The sequence below is a fragment of the Piliocolobus tephrosceles genome, chromosome 8 (genome assembly GCF_002776525.5).
Source record: "Piliocolobus tephrosceles isolate RC106 chromosome 8, ASM277652v3, whole genome shotgun sequence".
NCBI lineage: Eukaryota > Metazoa > Chordata > Mammalia > Primates > Cercopithecidae > Piliocolobus > Piliocolobus tephrosceles.
The window spans coordinates 2,670,402-2,685,360 of NC_045441.1; the positions used below are offsets into that span (position 1 = coordinate 2,670,402).

General features: G+C 52.6%; 3 protein-coding genes across 11 annotated transcripts in view; 2 read left to right on the forward strand and 1 right to left on the reverse strand.

Moving 5' to 3' along the window:
- NUDT1 (nudix hydrolase 1) overlaps positions 1-217 on the reverse strand; it is a 12,140-nt gene extending 11,923 nt beyond the window's left edge. Inside the window, exon 1 of the mRNA XM_026447211.1 lies at positions 185-217. The gene's annotated coding sequence lies outside the window, so the exon portion shown is untranslated. The remainder of the gene's footprint in view (positions 1-184) is intronic.
- MRM2 (mitochondrial rRNA methyltransferase 2) overlaps positions 1-7,402 on the forward strand; it is a 7,728-nt gene extending 326 nt beyond the window's left edge. Inside the window, exons 1-3 of one of the 2 annotated variants that reach the window (XM_026447210.1) lie at positions 234-279; positions 2,153-2,442; positions 6,625-7,402. In XM_026447210.1, the coding sequence (XP_026302995.1) occupies positions 272-279; positions 2,153-2,442; positions 6,625-7,067 (741 nt within the window). In that variant the 5' untranslated portion in view covers positions 234-271 and the 3' untranslated portion in view covers positions 7,068-7,402. Of the gene's footprint in view, positions 1-233; positions 280-2,152; positions 2,443-6,624 lie in introns of those variants that run through there. The other variant, XM_026447209.2, reaches the window with a different exon arrangement.
- Positions 7,403-9,831: 2,429 nt separating this feature from the next.
- The window catches only part of MAD1L1 (mitotic arrest deficient 1 like 1), a 416,677-nt gene continuing 411,549 nt past the window's right edge, over positions 9,832-14,959 (forward strand). For 2 of the 8 annotated variants that reach the window (XM_026447214.1, XM_026447215.1), the window contains exons 1-2: positions 9,844-9,930; positions 12,694-12,856. In XM_026447214.1, coding sequence (XP_026302999.1) covers positions 12,707-12,856 — 150 coding nt within the window. In that variant the 5' untranslated portion in view covers positions 9,844-9,930; positions 12,694-12,706. Of the gene's footprint in view, positions 9,931-11,351; positions 11,368-12,123; positions 12,304-12,693; positions 12,857-14,959 lie in introns of those variants that run through there. The other 6 variants (XM_026447217.1, XM_026447216.1, XM_026447218.1 and 3 more) reach the window with 6 other exon arrangements.

Consider the following 14,959-nt stretch of genomic DNA (forward strand, 5'->3'; position numbering starts at 1 on the left):
TCTTCCGGTCTCCCCCGAGCCCCCGACCCCGCTCTTCTGGTCTCCCCCGAGTACCCGGCCCCGCTCTCCTGGTCTCCCCCAAGCCCAAGACTTGGCTCCCCCGTTCTCCTGCCGCCCGCTGGCCCGGCTCCCCTCCCTTCCTGGTCACCAAGACTCCTAGGATCCCCGCGCGCGCTTTTCGTACCTGCACCGCCGCTTCCGGGGGCCGGGCCTCTGACCGGAAGTGAGGTCAGGCACTTCCGGCGGCGCGCTGCAGGCGCGGGGAAAATCCATGGCGGGGTGAGCGGGGCGCTATTTCCTTGCGTGCAGGAGACGGGAGTGGTTGGGTGTCCGCCCCGTCGCCTGCCTTGGTCCTGGCCTCGGGGCTGGGTGCCGAGCGCTGGGCACTGTCGCCGCACTTAGCGAGCGCGACAGGGGCGAGGCCGGGGTTCCTGGTCGCAGTTCCCCGGGAGGAGGGCGCCCTCAGGTCACCAGGGGCAGGGCCGGCTGGGCCGTGGGGAGGCTGGGGCCGGGGGCAGAGTCCAGGTGCGGGAGGCAGCGCCGGGGCGCAGATCCGAGGCGCCAGAGGCGAGCCGGGGGCGAGAGTTCGTTTCGTGGGCGGGGTAGCTCCATTACCCACGCTTCCTAGGCTGTTGAGTGGGTTCTGGCTCCCGGGACCGGCCTGTGCCATTTTCCCGGGAGACCCCTTAAGCCAGGTGAAGACGGCGACTCACGGTCAGCCGTCAGTGCCTCCTGGCTGGTCAGCACGCTTTGGTGTCGCAGAAGCTAGAAGCTTTGGCCTTGGAGCCATGGGGTAGTAACTTTTATTTATTTATTTAAATCAGAAAGACATAGAGACCGGGCTTGGTGGCCCACACCTGTCATCCCAGCACTTTGGGAGTCTGAGGCAGGAGGATTGTTTGAGCCTAGGAGTTCGAGACCAGCCTAACCAATATAGTGAGATGCCATCTCTAAAAAAAAGTTTCTAAAAATTAAAAAAAAAAATTAGTCCCGGCATGGTGGTGCACACCTGTAGTCCCAGCTACTCAGGAGGCTGAGGTGGAAGGTTCACCTGAGACCCAGAGGTTATGGCAGCAATCAGCTGATTGTGCCACTGCACTCCAGCCTGGCGATGGCGAAAAAGAAAAAAAAGAAAAAAAGAAAAATGGCCGAGTGAGGTGGTTCACGCCTGTAATCCCAGCACTTTGGGCGGCCAAAGTGGGTGGATCGCCCGAGGTCAGGAGTTCAAGACCAGCTTGGCCAACATGGTGAAACCCCATCTCTCCTGAAATAGAAAAATACCTGGGCTATAGAGACCCTGGCCCAAAAAAAAAAAAAAAAAAAAAAAAAGAGAAAAAGAAATATGACAGGCCAGACCCCCTGTATTATTGCCAAAGCCCTGAACTAGGTAACTAAGGCAAGGATCTGTCCTTAGGAGGTTTTCTTGCAGTCTGTCAGAACTCGACATTTTTGCCACATGAGAAAAGAATATTACTTTAATTAATTAATTTACATATATACTTACTTTTTGAGACAGAGTCTCGCTCTGTCACCCAGGCTGGAGTGCAGTGGTGCAATCTTGGCTCACTGCAACCTCTGCCTCCTGGGTTCAGGTGATTCTCCTGCCTCAACCTCCTGAGTAGCTGGGTTTACAGGCACATGCCACCACGCCTGGCTAATTTTTGCATTTTAGTAGAGATGGGGTTTCACCATGTTGGCCATGGTTGGCCAGGCTGGTCTCGAACTCCTGACCTCAGGGGATCCACCTGCCTTGGCCTCCAAGACTGCTGGAATTACAGGTGTGAGCCACCATACCCGGCCCCCTAATCTCTTTTTATAGGGATATCAGTGCTATTGAAATACGGCCTACCCATATGACCTTGTTTTAACTTGGTCACCTCTTTCAGGTGTGTGGGTGTATTTGGGTCCTGTCTCTGAATACACCCATATCCTGAGGTACCAAGGGTTAGGTCATCAACACATGAATTTTGTGGGGACACAGTTTGGCCTGAGATGCCTGCTTTCCGGCTGTGTAGCCTTGTCAGTTCACCTCCCCTCCTGGGCCTTGGTGCCCCATCTCTAGAAATGAATGAGTTGATCTGAGGGCCCCCCCAGCTCGTGACCTGCCGTTCTGTGTGATGCCAACCTCCCTGCTCCTCTTCTCTCCCACCAGGTACTTGAAGCTGGTATGTGCTTCCTTTCAGCGCCAAGGGTTCCATACTGCTGGGAGTCGCTGCAAGAATCGGACAGGCGCTGAGCACCTGTGGCTGACTCGGCATCTCAGGGACCCGTTTGTGAAGGCTGCGAAGGTGGAGAATTACCGGTGTCGAAGCGCCTTCAAGCTCCTAGAGGTGAACGAGAGGCACCAGATTCTGCGGCCCGGCCTTCGGGTGTTAGACTGTGGAGCAGCTCCTGGGGCCTGGAGTCAGGTGGCGGTGCAGATGGTCAATGCCGCAGGCACAGGTGGGGCCTCTGCACTGCTGTTGGCACCTTCTGGCTACCCTGAGGCTGAGTGGGCATGGGCAAGCTGCCTCTGCCAGTGGATGCGGGATGGTGGAGCCCTTTTCTGAAGGCACGCGCTTCTGAGGGGGTGGTTTAGTAGGGGTGATGATAAAAACAGGATGCTGCCGTTTTCAAAATGAAAGACAAGGTAGAAAGGTGCGGTGAAAATGGAAATCACCTCGCATGAGACCGCCCAGATGTACCAGCACCAGCACAGTGGTGTGCATCCTTCCAGGCTTGTGTTTTTATGTTTGCATCGATCCCTCACATTTTCTTTTTTTTTTTTTTGAGACGGAGTCTCGCTCTATCACTGGGGCTGGAGTGCAGTGGCCGGATCTCAGCTCACTGCAAGCTCCGCCTCCCGGGTTCCCGCCATTCTCCTGCCTCAGCCTCCTGAGTAGCTGGGACTACAGGCGCCCACCGCCTTGCCCGGCTAGATTTTTTTTTTTGTATTTTTTTACTAGAGAAGGGGTTTCACCGTGTTAGCCAGGATGGTCTCGATCTCCTGACCTCGTGATCTGCCCGTCTTGGCCTCCCAAAGTGCTGGGATTACAGGCTTGAGCCACCGTGCCCAGCCTGATCCCTCACATTTTCAAAAGCGATGTTGTTCCATACTCTTCTTGCTAATTTGCCGCCTTACTGGAGCTGTTTTTGCTTAATAATACATACATACATACATACATAAATACTTTTTGTTTTGTTTTGTTTTTGTTTTTGTTTTTCCCCACCCTAGAGGGAATCTTGCTCTGTTGCCCAGACTGGAGTGCAATGGCGTGATCTCGGTTCACTGCAAACTCTGCCTCCCGGGTTCAAGCAATTTTCCGGCCTCAGCCTCCTGAGTAGCTGGGATTACAGGCACCCACCACCACACCTGGCTAATTTTTTCTTTTTGTTTTTTTAAGTAGAGATAAGGTTTCACCATGTTGGCCAGGCTGATCTCAAACTCTTGACCTCAGGTGATCCGCCCACCTTGGCCTCCCAAAGTGCTGGGATTATAGATGTGAGCCACCGCACCCAGTTACTCTTGATGTATTGACATCTCTTTGCAACAGCCCAGCTAAATTTCCAAGTCCCGTAAGCCCTGGGGCTTCCTGATGGCCCCACTGGGGCTGCTCCCTCTAGAACCTAGAAGAGGCTTCATGGCCAGGGCTATGGATTCTCCACTCTGGGTGAAGCTGAGACACAGTTTTTAATCTGTTTTATATCTTAGGGTTTTGAGTAAGATTTTCTATGTAGAAAGGTTCCCCTGAATAATGAGATCAGCCAGCCGCCCATACGACGGAAGACACTGTCGTCATTGGGAAAATTTCATCCTATTCCAGGTAGTGCTTGCACCGTAGGCTCTTTAGCCAGCTCCCTCACTGAGGGCGTCAAGCTTGCTTTTGGCTTTTTGCTGGGATGCGTGTGCTGTAGTGAATATCCTTGCTGTTTATGTTTCCTCTGCTAAAGCCAGGGTAGCTGCATGCACTGGCATTTGAACAGGGTGAGACAGTCCACGCAGAGCTCTCCCAAAACCTTGGAGTAGGGGCACTGGTCCCCATTTATTGGTGAGAAAACTGAGGCTCAGGGTTTCATGATTTGTTGAAAGTGCAGACCTAGAATGCTGGTACATCCGCCTCACTGCTGGTTTGCGGTAGGTTTGCTGTGAACTCTCAGTGTCTACCTGCATCCCGTTGGCTGGCCCCTGCCCAGACTTAAGCTGGGATATACCTCTTCTGGCTTTTGAACAGTCCTTTTTTTTTTTTTTTTTTATTTGGGGTTTCACCTCGTTCCTCAGACTGGAGCGCAGTGGTGCCATCTCGGCTCAGTGTAATTTCCGCCTCCTGGGTTTAAGTGATTTCCGGCTAATTTTTGTATTTTTAGTAGAGACGGGGTTTAACCATGTTGGCCAGGCTGGTCTCGAACTCCAGACCTCAGGTGATCCTCCTGTCTCTGCCTCCCAGCATCCTCGAGGTGCTTCCTGGTGCTTCCATCGTGGTCGGCCTGAACAGCCTTTTTATTGTTTTTCAGCTCAGCATTTATTGACTAAATAAGTGGATTCATGTTGGAAATGTCAGTTCCTTTTCTCATTGCTGAGCTTATCACCGTGGAGTCCTCCTAGTAACTGATTTCAGTGGTTTCTGTTCCCCTAAGTGCTCCTCAGATGAAGCAGGAGCATGGCTTAGCATGCCTTGTAGGAGGAAGTGACAGAAGGAGACAGCGTGAGCGTGATCTGCCTGGGCTTGTCCTCCCAGAAGTCACAAGCATGCAGCCAAAGCTGTTTGCCTTCAGTGGAAATTTCCCAAGGTTGTAACATATTGGATATTATAGGAGCGAAAGCTCAGGAGCATAAAGTGAGGCATGAGGCCGGGTGCAGGGGCTCGCGCCTGTAACCCCAGCACTTTGAGAGACTGAGGTGGGAGGATCACCTGAGGTCACGAGTTTGAGACCAGTCTGGGCAATGTGGTGAAACCCCGTCTCTACAAAAAATTAGCCAGGCGTGGTGGCATGTGCCTGTGGTCCCAGCTACTTGGGAGGCTGAGGTGGGAGGGGTCGCTTGAGCCTGGGGAAGTCGAGGCTGCAGTGAGCTGAGGCCATGCAGTGGAGTGAGACCCTGTCTCTCTCTCTCTCACACACACACACACACAAAGATAACTTGCTGATATTTGAGTAACGCCAGTTGTAAAACTAAAAAGATGCCATTTTGTCACCTTACCTAAAACAAGACTTGTTGCCTATAACTGATTTCAGTGTCAGCCTCCCCCTCTTCTCACTCTGTACCTACATTCAAAGCCCCTCTCACAAGCCCAGTGCCCCCATCTCCCCAACAGTCCCCTCCACTGAGGAGGGCCGTAGTTCTGTTGAGAAGTGTCAGAGTTGATAAGCTAAGGGAAGAGTCACAGATGTTCTTGTTCAGTCTGCTTAACAGAAAGGCTGTTCAAACGGTAGGGGGAGGGGAAGAGACCATGTTTCATTCGTAGTTTAAACATTGGAAGTCCAGGTATTTTGAAGATTACCTCATTTTTCAAAGGTAAAACTCTTCAATCTTCAGCCCAGGAAAATGGGACGCCTCACGCCTCATTTTAGCTGGGTCTCCTGAGTAGCTGAGACTACAGCTAATTTTTATATTTTTTTGTAGAGACAGGATCTTGCTATGTTGCCCAGGCTGGACTAGAACTCCTGGGCTCTAGCAGTTCTCTCACCTCAGCCTCCCAAAGTGCTAGGATTTTAGGTGTGAGCCACTGCACCTAGCTGGTATCAGTTTTTGTACATTATTTTGTATGTGTTCATTTTCCTTATCTCTTGACTTGTTTCTAGTAGTTTCTACGTTGAAAGCAATTAGATTAAGGTGGAGGAGAATGGATTTATTGATTTCATTCAGAGGCACTTTATGTACTAGTATATTATTTTCTTTTTCTTTCTTTTTTTTTTTTTTGAGATGAAGTCTCGCTCTGTCGCCGAGGCTGGAGTGCAGTGCTCTTGAGATGAAGCAAGAGTGTGCCTTGTAGGAGAAAGGGACAGAAGGACAGAGCGTGAAGGTGATCTTGGCTCACTGCAACCTCCGCCTCCCGGGTTCAAGAGATTCTCCTGTCTCAGCCTCCCGAGTAGCTGGGATTACAGGCATGTGCCACCACACCTGCCTGAGTTTTGTAGTTTTAGTGGAGACAGCGTTTCCCCATGTTGGCCAGGCTGGTCTCGAACTCCTGACCTCAGGTGATCCACCTGTGTCAGCCTCCCAGAATGCTGGGATTATAGGTGTGAGCCACTGCGACTGGCCTATTTTCTATTTTAGTTTAGCAAAAAGAGCACTCAGAAATAAGAACCCTTTCACAGAGAGCGAGCCTTGGGTAGTGAAATGATACCAGCTTTGGAATCAGAAGTCCTGGCGCTTGGCACAGGTCTGCCCATGGCTGAGGATGACTCTAGGACAGTCATTTCCTGTCTGGGCCTCAGCTTCTCAGATGTTAAGGCCCACGACCTCCCCCACCACGTGTCTTTATAGGATGTATAGATAGAAAAGGCCTGTGTTTACCTATTTGCACATTAGCTCTTTGCATTGGTCTTGACATTTTACTTTTATTTCATCACTTTGTTGCATGTACTGTATTTTTGTGAAAACATTCAGGGTGTAAATAAATAACACATTTACCATTTCTTCCATAGATCCCAGCTCTCCTGTTGGCTTCGTGCTTGGGGTAGATCTTCTTCACATATTACCCCTGGAAGGAGCAACTTTTCTGTGCCCTGCTGATGTGACTGACCCGAGAACCTCACAGAGAATCCTCGAGGTGCTTCCTGGTGGGAGAGCAGATGTGATTCTGAGCGACATGGCGCCCAATGCCACAGGGTTGCGGGACCTCGATCATGACAGGCTCATCAGCCTGTGCCTGACCCTTCTCAGCATGACCCCAGACATCCTGCAACCTCGGGGAACATTGCTTTGTAAAACCTGGGCTGGCAGTCAAAGCCATCGGTTACAGAGGAGACTGACAGAGGAATTCCAGAATGTAAGGATCATTAAACCTGAAGCCAGCAGGAAAGAGTCATCAGAAGTGTACTTCTTGGCCACACAGTACCAGGGAAGGAAGGGCGCTGTGAAGCAGTGAGGATTTCTTGTGCCATTTTCATAATGGTCATTAGCTTCTTTTAAGCTAGAAACGTAGCCTGAGCTCCTTCCTGAAGAGTTCCTGGGAGATCTGAGCTGATTTTGGAGATGGAACAGGACAAGTGGGGAGTCTCTTTCTTTCTCTCTCTCTTTTTAACCAAAAAGAGATGACAAAACTAAGTTCAGGGGCCATGGAAAATGAAAACGTCGGCCGGGCGCGTTGGCTCAAGCCTGTAATCCCAGCACTTTGGGAGGCCGAGACGGGTGGATCACGAGGTCAGGAGATCGAGACCATCCTGGCTAACACGGTGAAACCCCGTCTCTACTAAAAATACAAAAAACTAGCCGGGCGAGGTGGCGGGCGCCTGTAGTCCCAGCTACTCCGGAGGCTGAGGCAGGAGAATGGCGTAAACCCGGGAGGCAGAGCTTGTAGTGAGCTGAGATCTGGCCACTGCACTCCAGCCTGGGCGACAGAGCGAGACTCCGTCTCCCAAAAAAAAAAAAAAAAAAAAAAAAAAGAAAATGAAAACGTCCTCTATATTGTGATTTGTGAAGAGAAAGTTATCAAGAGAAAGAGGTGAGGATGGAAGGATGAAGAGAGACAGACTGTGGGAAGAATCAGAAGGAATCCGCTGAGGCAGGGATGGGTGTGCCCATGTGTGCCTTAACAGGACTTCATCTTATAGACTGTTAAACTGTCACACAGAAACAGGCTTTCCACTGCTGCTCTGAGAGCACCATGCACAGGTTTCCAGTTCTTAGTGTGGCTGTTTAAAGTAGAAAATCTGGGGCCTGGGTGAGGCCACTCACACCTATAATCCCAGAAGGCTGAGGCTGGGGGATTCTTGAAGTCAGAAGTTCGAGACCAACCTGGGCAACATAGCAACACCCACTGTCTCTACAAAAATGAAAAAACAAAAAACCAAACCAAAAGAAAAATTTGAAATTTCCATCTGGGGATTAAATTCTTTCTTTCTGGTGAATAATCTAGAAATTCATGCGTTCTTCAAGCAGCAGAAGTTCCTGGAGCGATTAGGGAAGACGTGTGGTCTGAATTTATGCATGCGGTGGGTGTGCTTTGGTTTTTGCTGGAAATTTATATCCGTGTCTGGGCTCCTAAGAACATAAAGGTAATTGCCAAAGCCAGCAGTGATGTGGTGTGTTTATTTTCTTTTACTCTTCTAGGAACTCAATGCAGCTTTATATTTAATAAAATAGAGGTTGCATTATTGTAAGGGACTTTCATGCTTTTAAGTTTTGTTTTTTTAAAACTAGCTTCCTCGGCCGGGCGCGGTGGCTCAAGCCTGTAATCCCAGCACTTTGGGAGGCCGAGATGGGCGGATTACGAGGTCAGGAGATCGAGACCATCCTGGCTAACCCGGTGAAACCCTGTCTCTACTAAAAAATACAAAAAACTAGCTGGGCGAGGTGGCGGGCGCCTGTAGTCCCAGCTACTCGGGAGGCTGAGGCAGGAGAATGGCGTGAACCTGGGACGCGGAGCTTGCATGAGCTGAGATCCGGCCACTGCACTCCAGCCCAGGCCACAGAGCGAGACTCTGTCTCAAAAAAAAAAAACAACAAAAAAAAAACCTGGCTTCCTCAAAGCCATTTCCTGGAGGTGTACTCATCCCTCAAGAACTGTGTAGACCGTGACTATGATTAAATTCCAAGCAGCAGTGGGGTAAGTCTGGAAACCCAGGAATTGCCATCAGGGATCTGGGGCTTGGTCCAGCTCCCCGAAGGAAACTGCAGGTCAGATGTTTTGACTTGTTTTTTTTTTTTTTTGAAACGGAGTCTCGCTCTGTCGCCCAGGCTGGAGTGCAGTGACACGGTTCACTGTAAGCTCCACCTCCCGGGGTTCATGCCATTCTGCCTCAGTCTCCTGAGTACATGGGACTACAGGCACCCGCCACCAAGCCCGGCTAATTTTTTTTTTTTTTTTGTATTTTTAGTAGAGAACGGGGTTTCACTGTGTTAGTCAAGAAGGTCTCGATCTCTTGACCTCGTGATCCACCCGCCTCGGCCTCCCAAAGTGTTGGGATTACAGGCGTGAGCCACAACGCCTGGCCGCCAGATGTTTTGGCTTTTCATTTGATTTCTGGTTGCAGTCAGGTAGTTAAGTCCAGGGACTCTCTTGCCCTACTCTACCTCGTTCTCATTCCGTTTCATTCCCGGGGCACACAACTTGGAAGTCTTTTTCTCTGGAAGAAGAAAAATTCAATGTAGACCCTTAGGAACAGCATCTTCTTAGAGGGAAGCCAGGGGCTGGGCAGAGGTGGGAAGAAGAGAGGAGGCAGGCACACTCTTCTCAGGAAGGCTCCAAATTGAAGGATAGACGAAGATTACCGTATTAATAGTGGGGCCTGACCTCACCCCGTTGGATTTTGTGCCTTGGCTTGCAGAGCACTAGGAGGTAGCCTAGTAGCATAAATTGCATTTCTAGTGGGCCCAGATAAAAGCAAAATAACGGATTGATTCAAGCTGATACTGAGTAGCAAAATTTTGGGAAGAGTCAACAGTGCAAGTTTGTTGCAGGAGGCTGCAATGGGCGCGGCTATTCTACACATTACGGCGCGAGGCGAAAGCCTTAGTGGAAGCGCGTCCCGCCCGGGGCCGGGGACCCCGACTGCGCCTTGGCCCGGCCTTCGGTTCCGAGTCCTTTCCGTGCGTAGTCTCCCGGGGGTGGCGGCTCTGGGTGCGGGCACGGAGTCCCCAGGACCAGCTGGTGCGAAGACTCGGTTCTTTACGGCCCGGTTCCCACCCAGGTCTCGCGAGAGCGCAGGCGCAAGTGTCGCGATAAGTGGGCGCGGGCTGAGCGGAGGGAGATCCGAGCGACGGCGGCAAGTGGGCTGCGGGAGACTGAGGTGAGCTGCCCGGCTCGCGAGGGCGGCGGGGTGCTGGGGTCCTGGGGTCCCAGGGGTCCTGGGGGTGGCAAGGGCAGGGCCGAGGGCCCGGACAGGGTGTGCCCGCCAGGATGGGGCACAACGACCCGGACCCCGTGCCTCAGGACCGCGCGCCCGCCCCGTCTCCCATGGGCGCGCTCTCCTCTCTGTGCTCTCCCTTCCTCTCCCCACTCCCCTGTCGCCACTCCCGTGTCTCCACTCCCCACTTCCGGCTGTGCTGGGTACAGCGGGCCCCTCGCCTGCGTCTCCGCAGCAGTCCGTTGTGCCAGGGCGGGCGGCCGAGGGGCGCGTGCTCGTGGCCCCAGCCCCGGGGTCCCCGTGCCCGCCGTGGGGGTCCCCTTGCCCGCCGTGGGGGTCTCCGGGCTAGGGTGCCGGCGCGCCGAGGAAGGGGCCTGAGCTGGCGCCTGGTGGAGAAGTCGGGGCTGCAGGGGCTCTTGGCATCCTGGTGGCTCGCGCGGGCCCGCTCTCAGGAAGGGGGCGTGTGGGCCCGGTTTCCCCTCGGGGATGGCAGAGGTCGCCCTGGTCTCTTCTGGGCAATGGAGGAATTGGGCTGTGGAGCCTCCCTGCAGGCGGGCCTGCCTCTGCGGGGCTCGCAGCCTGGGGAGCTCAGGGCCCTGCTTGCAGCAGGCCAAGGTTCTTGTTGAATGAAAACTCAGAAAACTGTGCAGCTGCAGGAGTTGTACCTTTTGGCTGTTAAACGCGCTTGGCTGTTCCGCTCATTAGGGCTGGTGGGCCGGCCTGCCGTGAGACCATCGTCAGCACAGGTGTTAGGGGTGCAAAGTTCTTTGCTGCGGTTTGTCTTCAACCTTCCAACGCCAGACAGACCCAAGTTCCCAGTCTCCGTTCTGAACTTTTTGAAGCTTCGGTTTCATCATCTCTAGAATCTGTGTAAAAAGACCCGATTCACCACCTTGTTAAGATTGAGCTTACAAGTGTAGTGCTGGTCAACCTGCGGCCGCATTCCCATTATCTAGCAGTGGAAGACTTGAGGGATATTGACCCCGGTCCCCACAACTTTGCGAGTAGATTTCACTGTCATGAGTTGACAGATGAGGAAACTGAAGTTCAAGAAGTCTCGGTGCTCGGAAATGTCAGATATCTTTCTTTCCAGTACCTAGTTGAAAATAGTAGTAGTACTTATTAATGTCACTAGAAACAATGAAAATTAGCACAGCTGTGATGATCATCTTTACTGTCACTGTTGCATGCCTCGTTTCTGATTCCCAGAGGCCAGACTTTTTAAAAAATTAATTATTATTATTTTTTGAAACAGTGTCTTCTGTTTCAGTTGTCCAGGCTGGAGTGCAGTGGTGCGATCTCAGCTCACTGCATGCAACCTCTGCCTCCTGGGTTCAAGCAATTCTCCTGTCCCAGCCTCCGGAGTACCTGGAATTACAGGTACATACCACCACATCCGGCTTTAGTAGAGACAGGGTTTCACCATGTTGGCCAGGCTGGTCTCGAACTCCTGACCTCAGGTCATCTGCCCGTCTTGGCCTCACAAAGTGCTGGGATTACAGGCATGAGCCACAGTGCCTGGCCTTAATTAATTAATTAATATTTATTTATTTTGAGGCACAGTCTTACTCTGTTACCCATGCTGGAGTGCAGTGGTGCGGTCTCAGCTCACTGCAACTTCCACCTCCCAGGTTCAAGTGTTTCTTGTGCCACAGCCTCCTGAATAGCTGGGATGACACGCGTGCACCACCACACCTGGCTAGTTTTTGTATTTTATTAGAGATGGGATTTTGCCATGTTGGCCAATCTGGTCTTGAACTCGTGACCTCAAGTGATCTGCCTGTCTCCACCTCCCAAAGTGCTGGGATTACAGGCATGAGCCATCCCACCTGGGCAGGAGGCCAGACTTTTTTGTGAGTGCTCCTGGTAGTTACTTTCAGGCATCAGCTGACTGGATTCAGGAAATCCTAGAAACCTGGGAAAGCATCATTTTTGTTTTTGGGTGTACCTGTGAGGGTGTTTCCAGAGGTGATGAGCTTGGGAGTCTGAGTGGATCAGGTGCTGAAGATCTACCCCCCAAGTGTTGGGGGCACCATCCAAGAGCCTGGGGCCTGGAGAGGACAAAAACAGAAAAGGCGAATGTGTCCATCTGCCTGCGGGAGCTGGGATACACCCTTCCTCTCCTCTCCTCAACAGCAGCACTCCAAGCTCACCGGCCTTTGGTCTCCAGGACTCGTTCCAGCAGCTCCTCGAACTGAGAATTACACCATTGCCCCCCCTGGCTCTGAGGCTTTCAGACTTGGACTGTGTCACACTGCCAGGCTTCTAGGGCTCCAGCTTGCAGACGGCCTGTTGTGGTACAGTCTCCCTAATCGTGTGAGTCCGTTTCCCTAATAACGCCCCTCTCGTGTGTCTGTCTCTGTCCTGTTGGCTCTGTCTCTCTGGAGAACCCTCTTACAGTGCTGTGGGAGGATGTGCCACCTGAGTGCTGAGCCCCGCCTCTTGGGCGCCAGCTGTCTGTGCAGCTGAGACTCAGTCGGTGGCTCGGTGGCGGGGATTTGGTGGCATGCTTTCTTGCTTCCATTTTTTGTCTGGTAAATTGGCAACATGGCTCCCTGTTGCCTTTGAAGAATGTGGTTACGGACACTGGTGTATTATGGGCTCCAATGAGCGTTAGGGGAGTGGGGATGTCCAGAGGCCCCGCTGACTGCACAGCTGATGGCACGTAGAAAGGCTGTCCCTGACCAGTCCTTTGTCTGTTCCCAGAAGGAAAGCAACCATGGAAGACCTGGGGGAAAACACCACGGTTTTATCCACCCTGAGATCTTTGAACAACTTCATCTCTCAGCGGGTGGAGGGAGGATCTGGACTGGATATCTCCACCTCGGCCCCAGGTTCTCTGCAGATGCAGTACCAGCAGAGCATGCAGGTGAGTGGCATGGGCCTGGGTGGGAGTCTTCTCTGGGGAGACCCCTGGGCCCAGGCAGGGCCTGTTCAAGTCTTCTGTAGTTGAGGTGGGTCAGTATTAGCTCAGCCTAGAGACCAGCTACTCATCTTCCAGGCCTCACTGTGGCAACTCCTTGTTTTGAGGCAGTAGCTGGAGGCTAGTTGGGGCCCTGAGCCATCCTGGCTTGAAGGCCTGCCTTGTTAGCACCCTGAGTGGGCCTGGCGCTCAGCATTGCATTCACACAAGTGCATCCAGAGACCCTGGTGACAGGATTGAAAAGCCAATTCGTTCATCTAATTGAGGACAGAACCCAAACTGCCTGGGAGTGTAAGCAGCCGGACCGTCGGGAAGGCTGTGTCGGAAACACAGTGCCCGGAGTGCCTGGCAGCCCAGAGACAAAGCCACAGCCGTGAGCAGAAGGACGGGGTGTTTTGTGGTCTCAGGCTGTAGAGGGCCATTTTCAGATTTTGGGGTGATTTTTACGGATTTCTTCTATAAAATAGTCGTATTTGGTTTCATTACAAGTTCTTGGGGGATTGCTCACTGTAGACACAACTGCAGAGGACTCAGGCCTCCTGAAGGACTTCAGGATCCAAAGAGTGATGGGCCCAGCCCCAGATGGGGCTGGGATAACGGGGCCCCCAAGTGGTGGGGAGTGGAGTGCTTGGGAGTGCTGGCGAGTAGTGTCTCCAGCCTTGCCTGGGCCCTGTGACTGCACAGGCTCCTCTAGGCGCCTCTGCCTGGACCCTCTTTCCCAGTCCCTGCTGCAGGCCCCAGAGCCATTCTGTAGTCCTGTGCCCGTTAGGGGAGGCTCTGGCTTCCTGCGCTCTCAGAGCCCAGATGAGGCCCTGCTGCACATGGTGAAGCTGTGTGTGTGTGCATTTGTTTTGTTGCATAGTTGAATTAATGTGTGCTTATTAGAATGCTAGCTTGTGGCTGGATGTAGTGGCTCACGCCTGTAATCCCAGCAGTTTGGGAGACCGAGATGGGCGGATCACGAGGTCAGGAGATCGAGACCATCCTGGCTAACACGGTGAAACCCTGTCTCTACTAAAAATACAAAAAATTAACCGGGCGTGGCACCTGTAGTCCCAGCTGCTCGGGAGGCTGAGGCAGGAGAATGGCGTGAACCTGGGAGGCGGAGCTTGCCGTGAGCCGAGATCATGCCACTGGACTCCAGCCTGGGTGACAGAGTGAGACCCCGTCTCAAAAAAAAAAAAAGAAAAAGAATGCTGGCTGCTAGCTTGCTTACTGCCCTTTCTTGATAAGGACAGTTTTTTATTCTGAGATTAGGTCACATATATATGTGTGTGTATGTATATATATGTCTTCTCTGGGGAGATGTATATGTAAATGCTCTTTTATGAAATTATGAGGGTAATAGATGGTTGTTATTTTTATCACTGGCAAAATTAGAAGTTGCCAACTCTGAACTGGTTGCGGTGGCTCACGCCTGGAATCCCAGCACTTTGGGAGCCTGAGGTGGGCGGATCACTTGAGGTCAGGAATTTGAGACCAGCCTGATCAACTTGGTGAAACCCCATCTCTACTAAAAATACAAAAATTAGGTGGGTGCGTACACCTGTCATCCCAGCTACTCGGGAGGCTGAGGCAGGAGAATCGCTTGAACCCAGGAGGCAGAGGTTGCGGTGAGCCGAGATCGCGCCACTGCACTCCAGCCTGGATGACAGAGTTGGCAACTCTGGTCTGAAATGCTGTAATTTCCTTGATGCAAATGTCTGGGACCTCTCGGCCTATCTGTCAAAGCTGTGGGATTCTAGAGTCTGTCTTGGACCTCAGAGGCCCCCAGTACTCACTGTTAAGGGCCTCTTGGTGAGGGGATCAGTGATGGGGTGCGGTAGTCAGAGCGAGGTGGCGAGCAGAGTGATGGCGGCGAGCCCAGCCTTGGTCCCTGGCCCATGTCACATCCCGTTCCTGGACTTCGCTGTGGTTCTTTCTCTCCCGCTGAGCCCCCGGCGTGGCAGAGAGGGCCCGGAGACAGTGGCGGCGTGGCAGAGAGGGCCCGGAGACCGTGGCAGGCGTGGCAGAGAGGGCCCGGAGACCGTGGCGGCGTGGCAGAGAGGG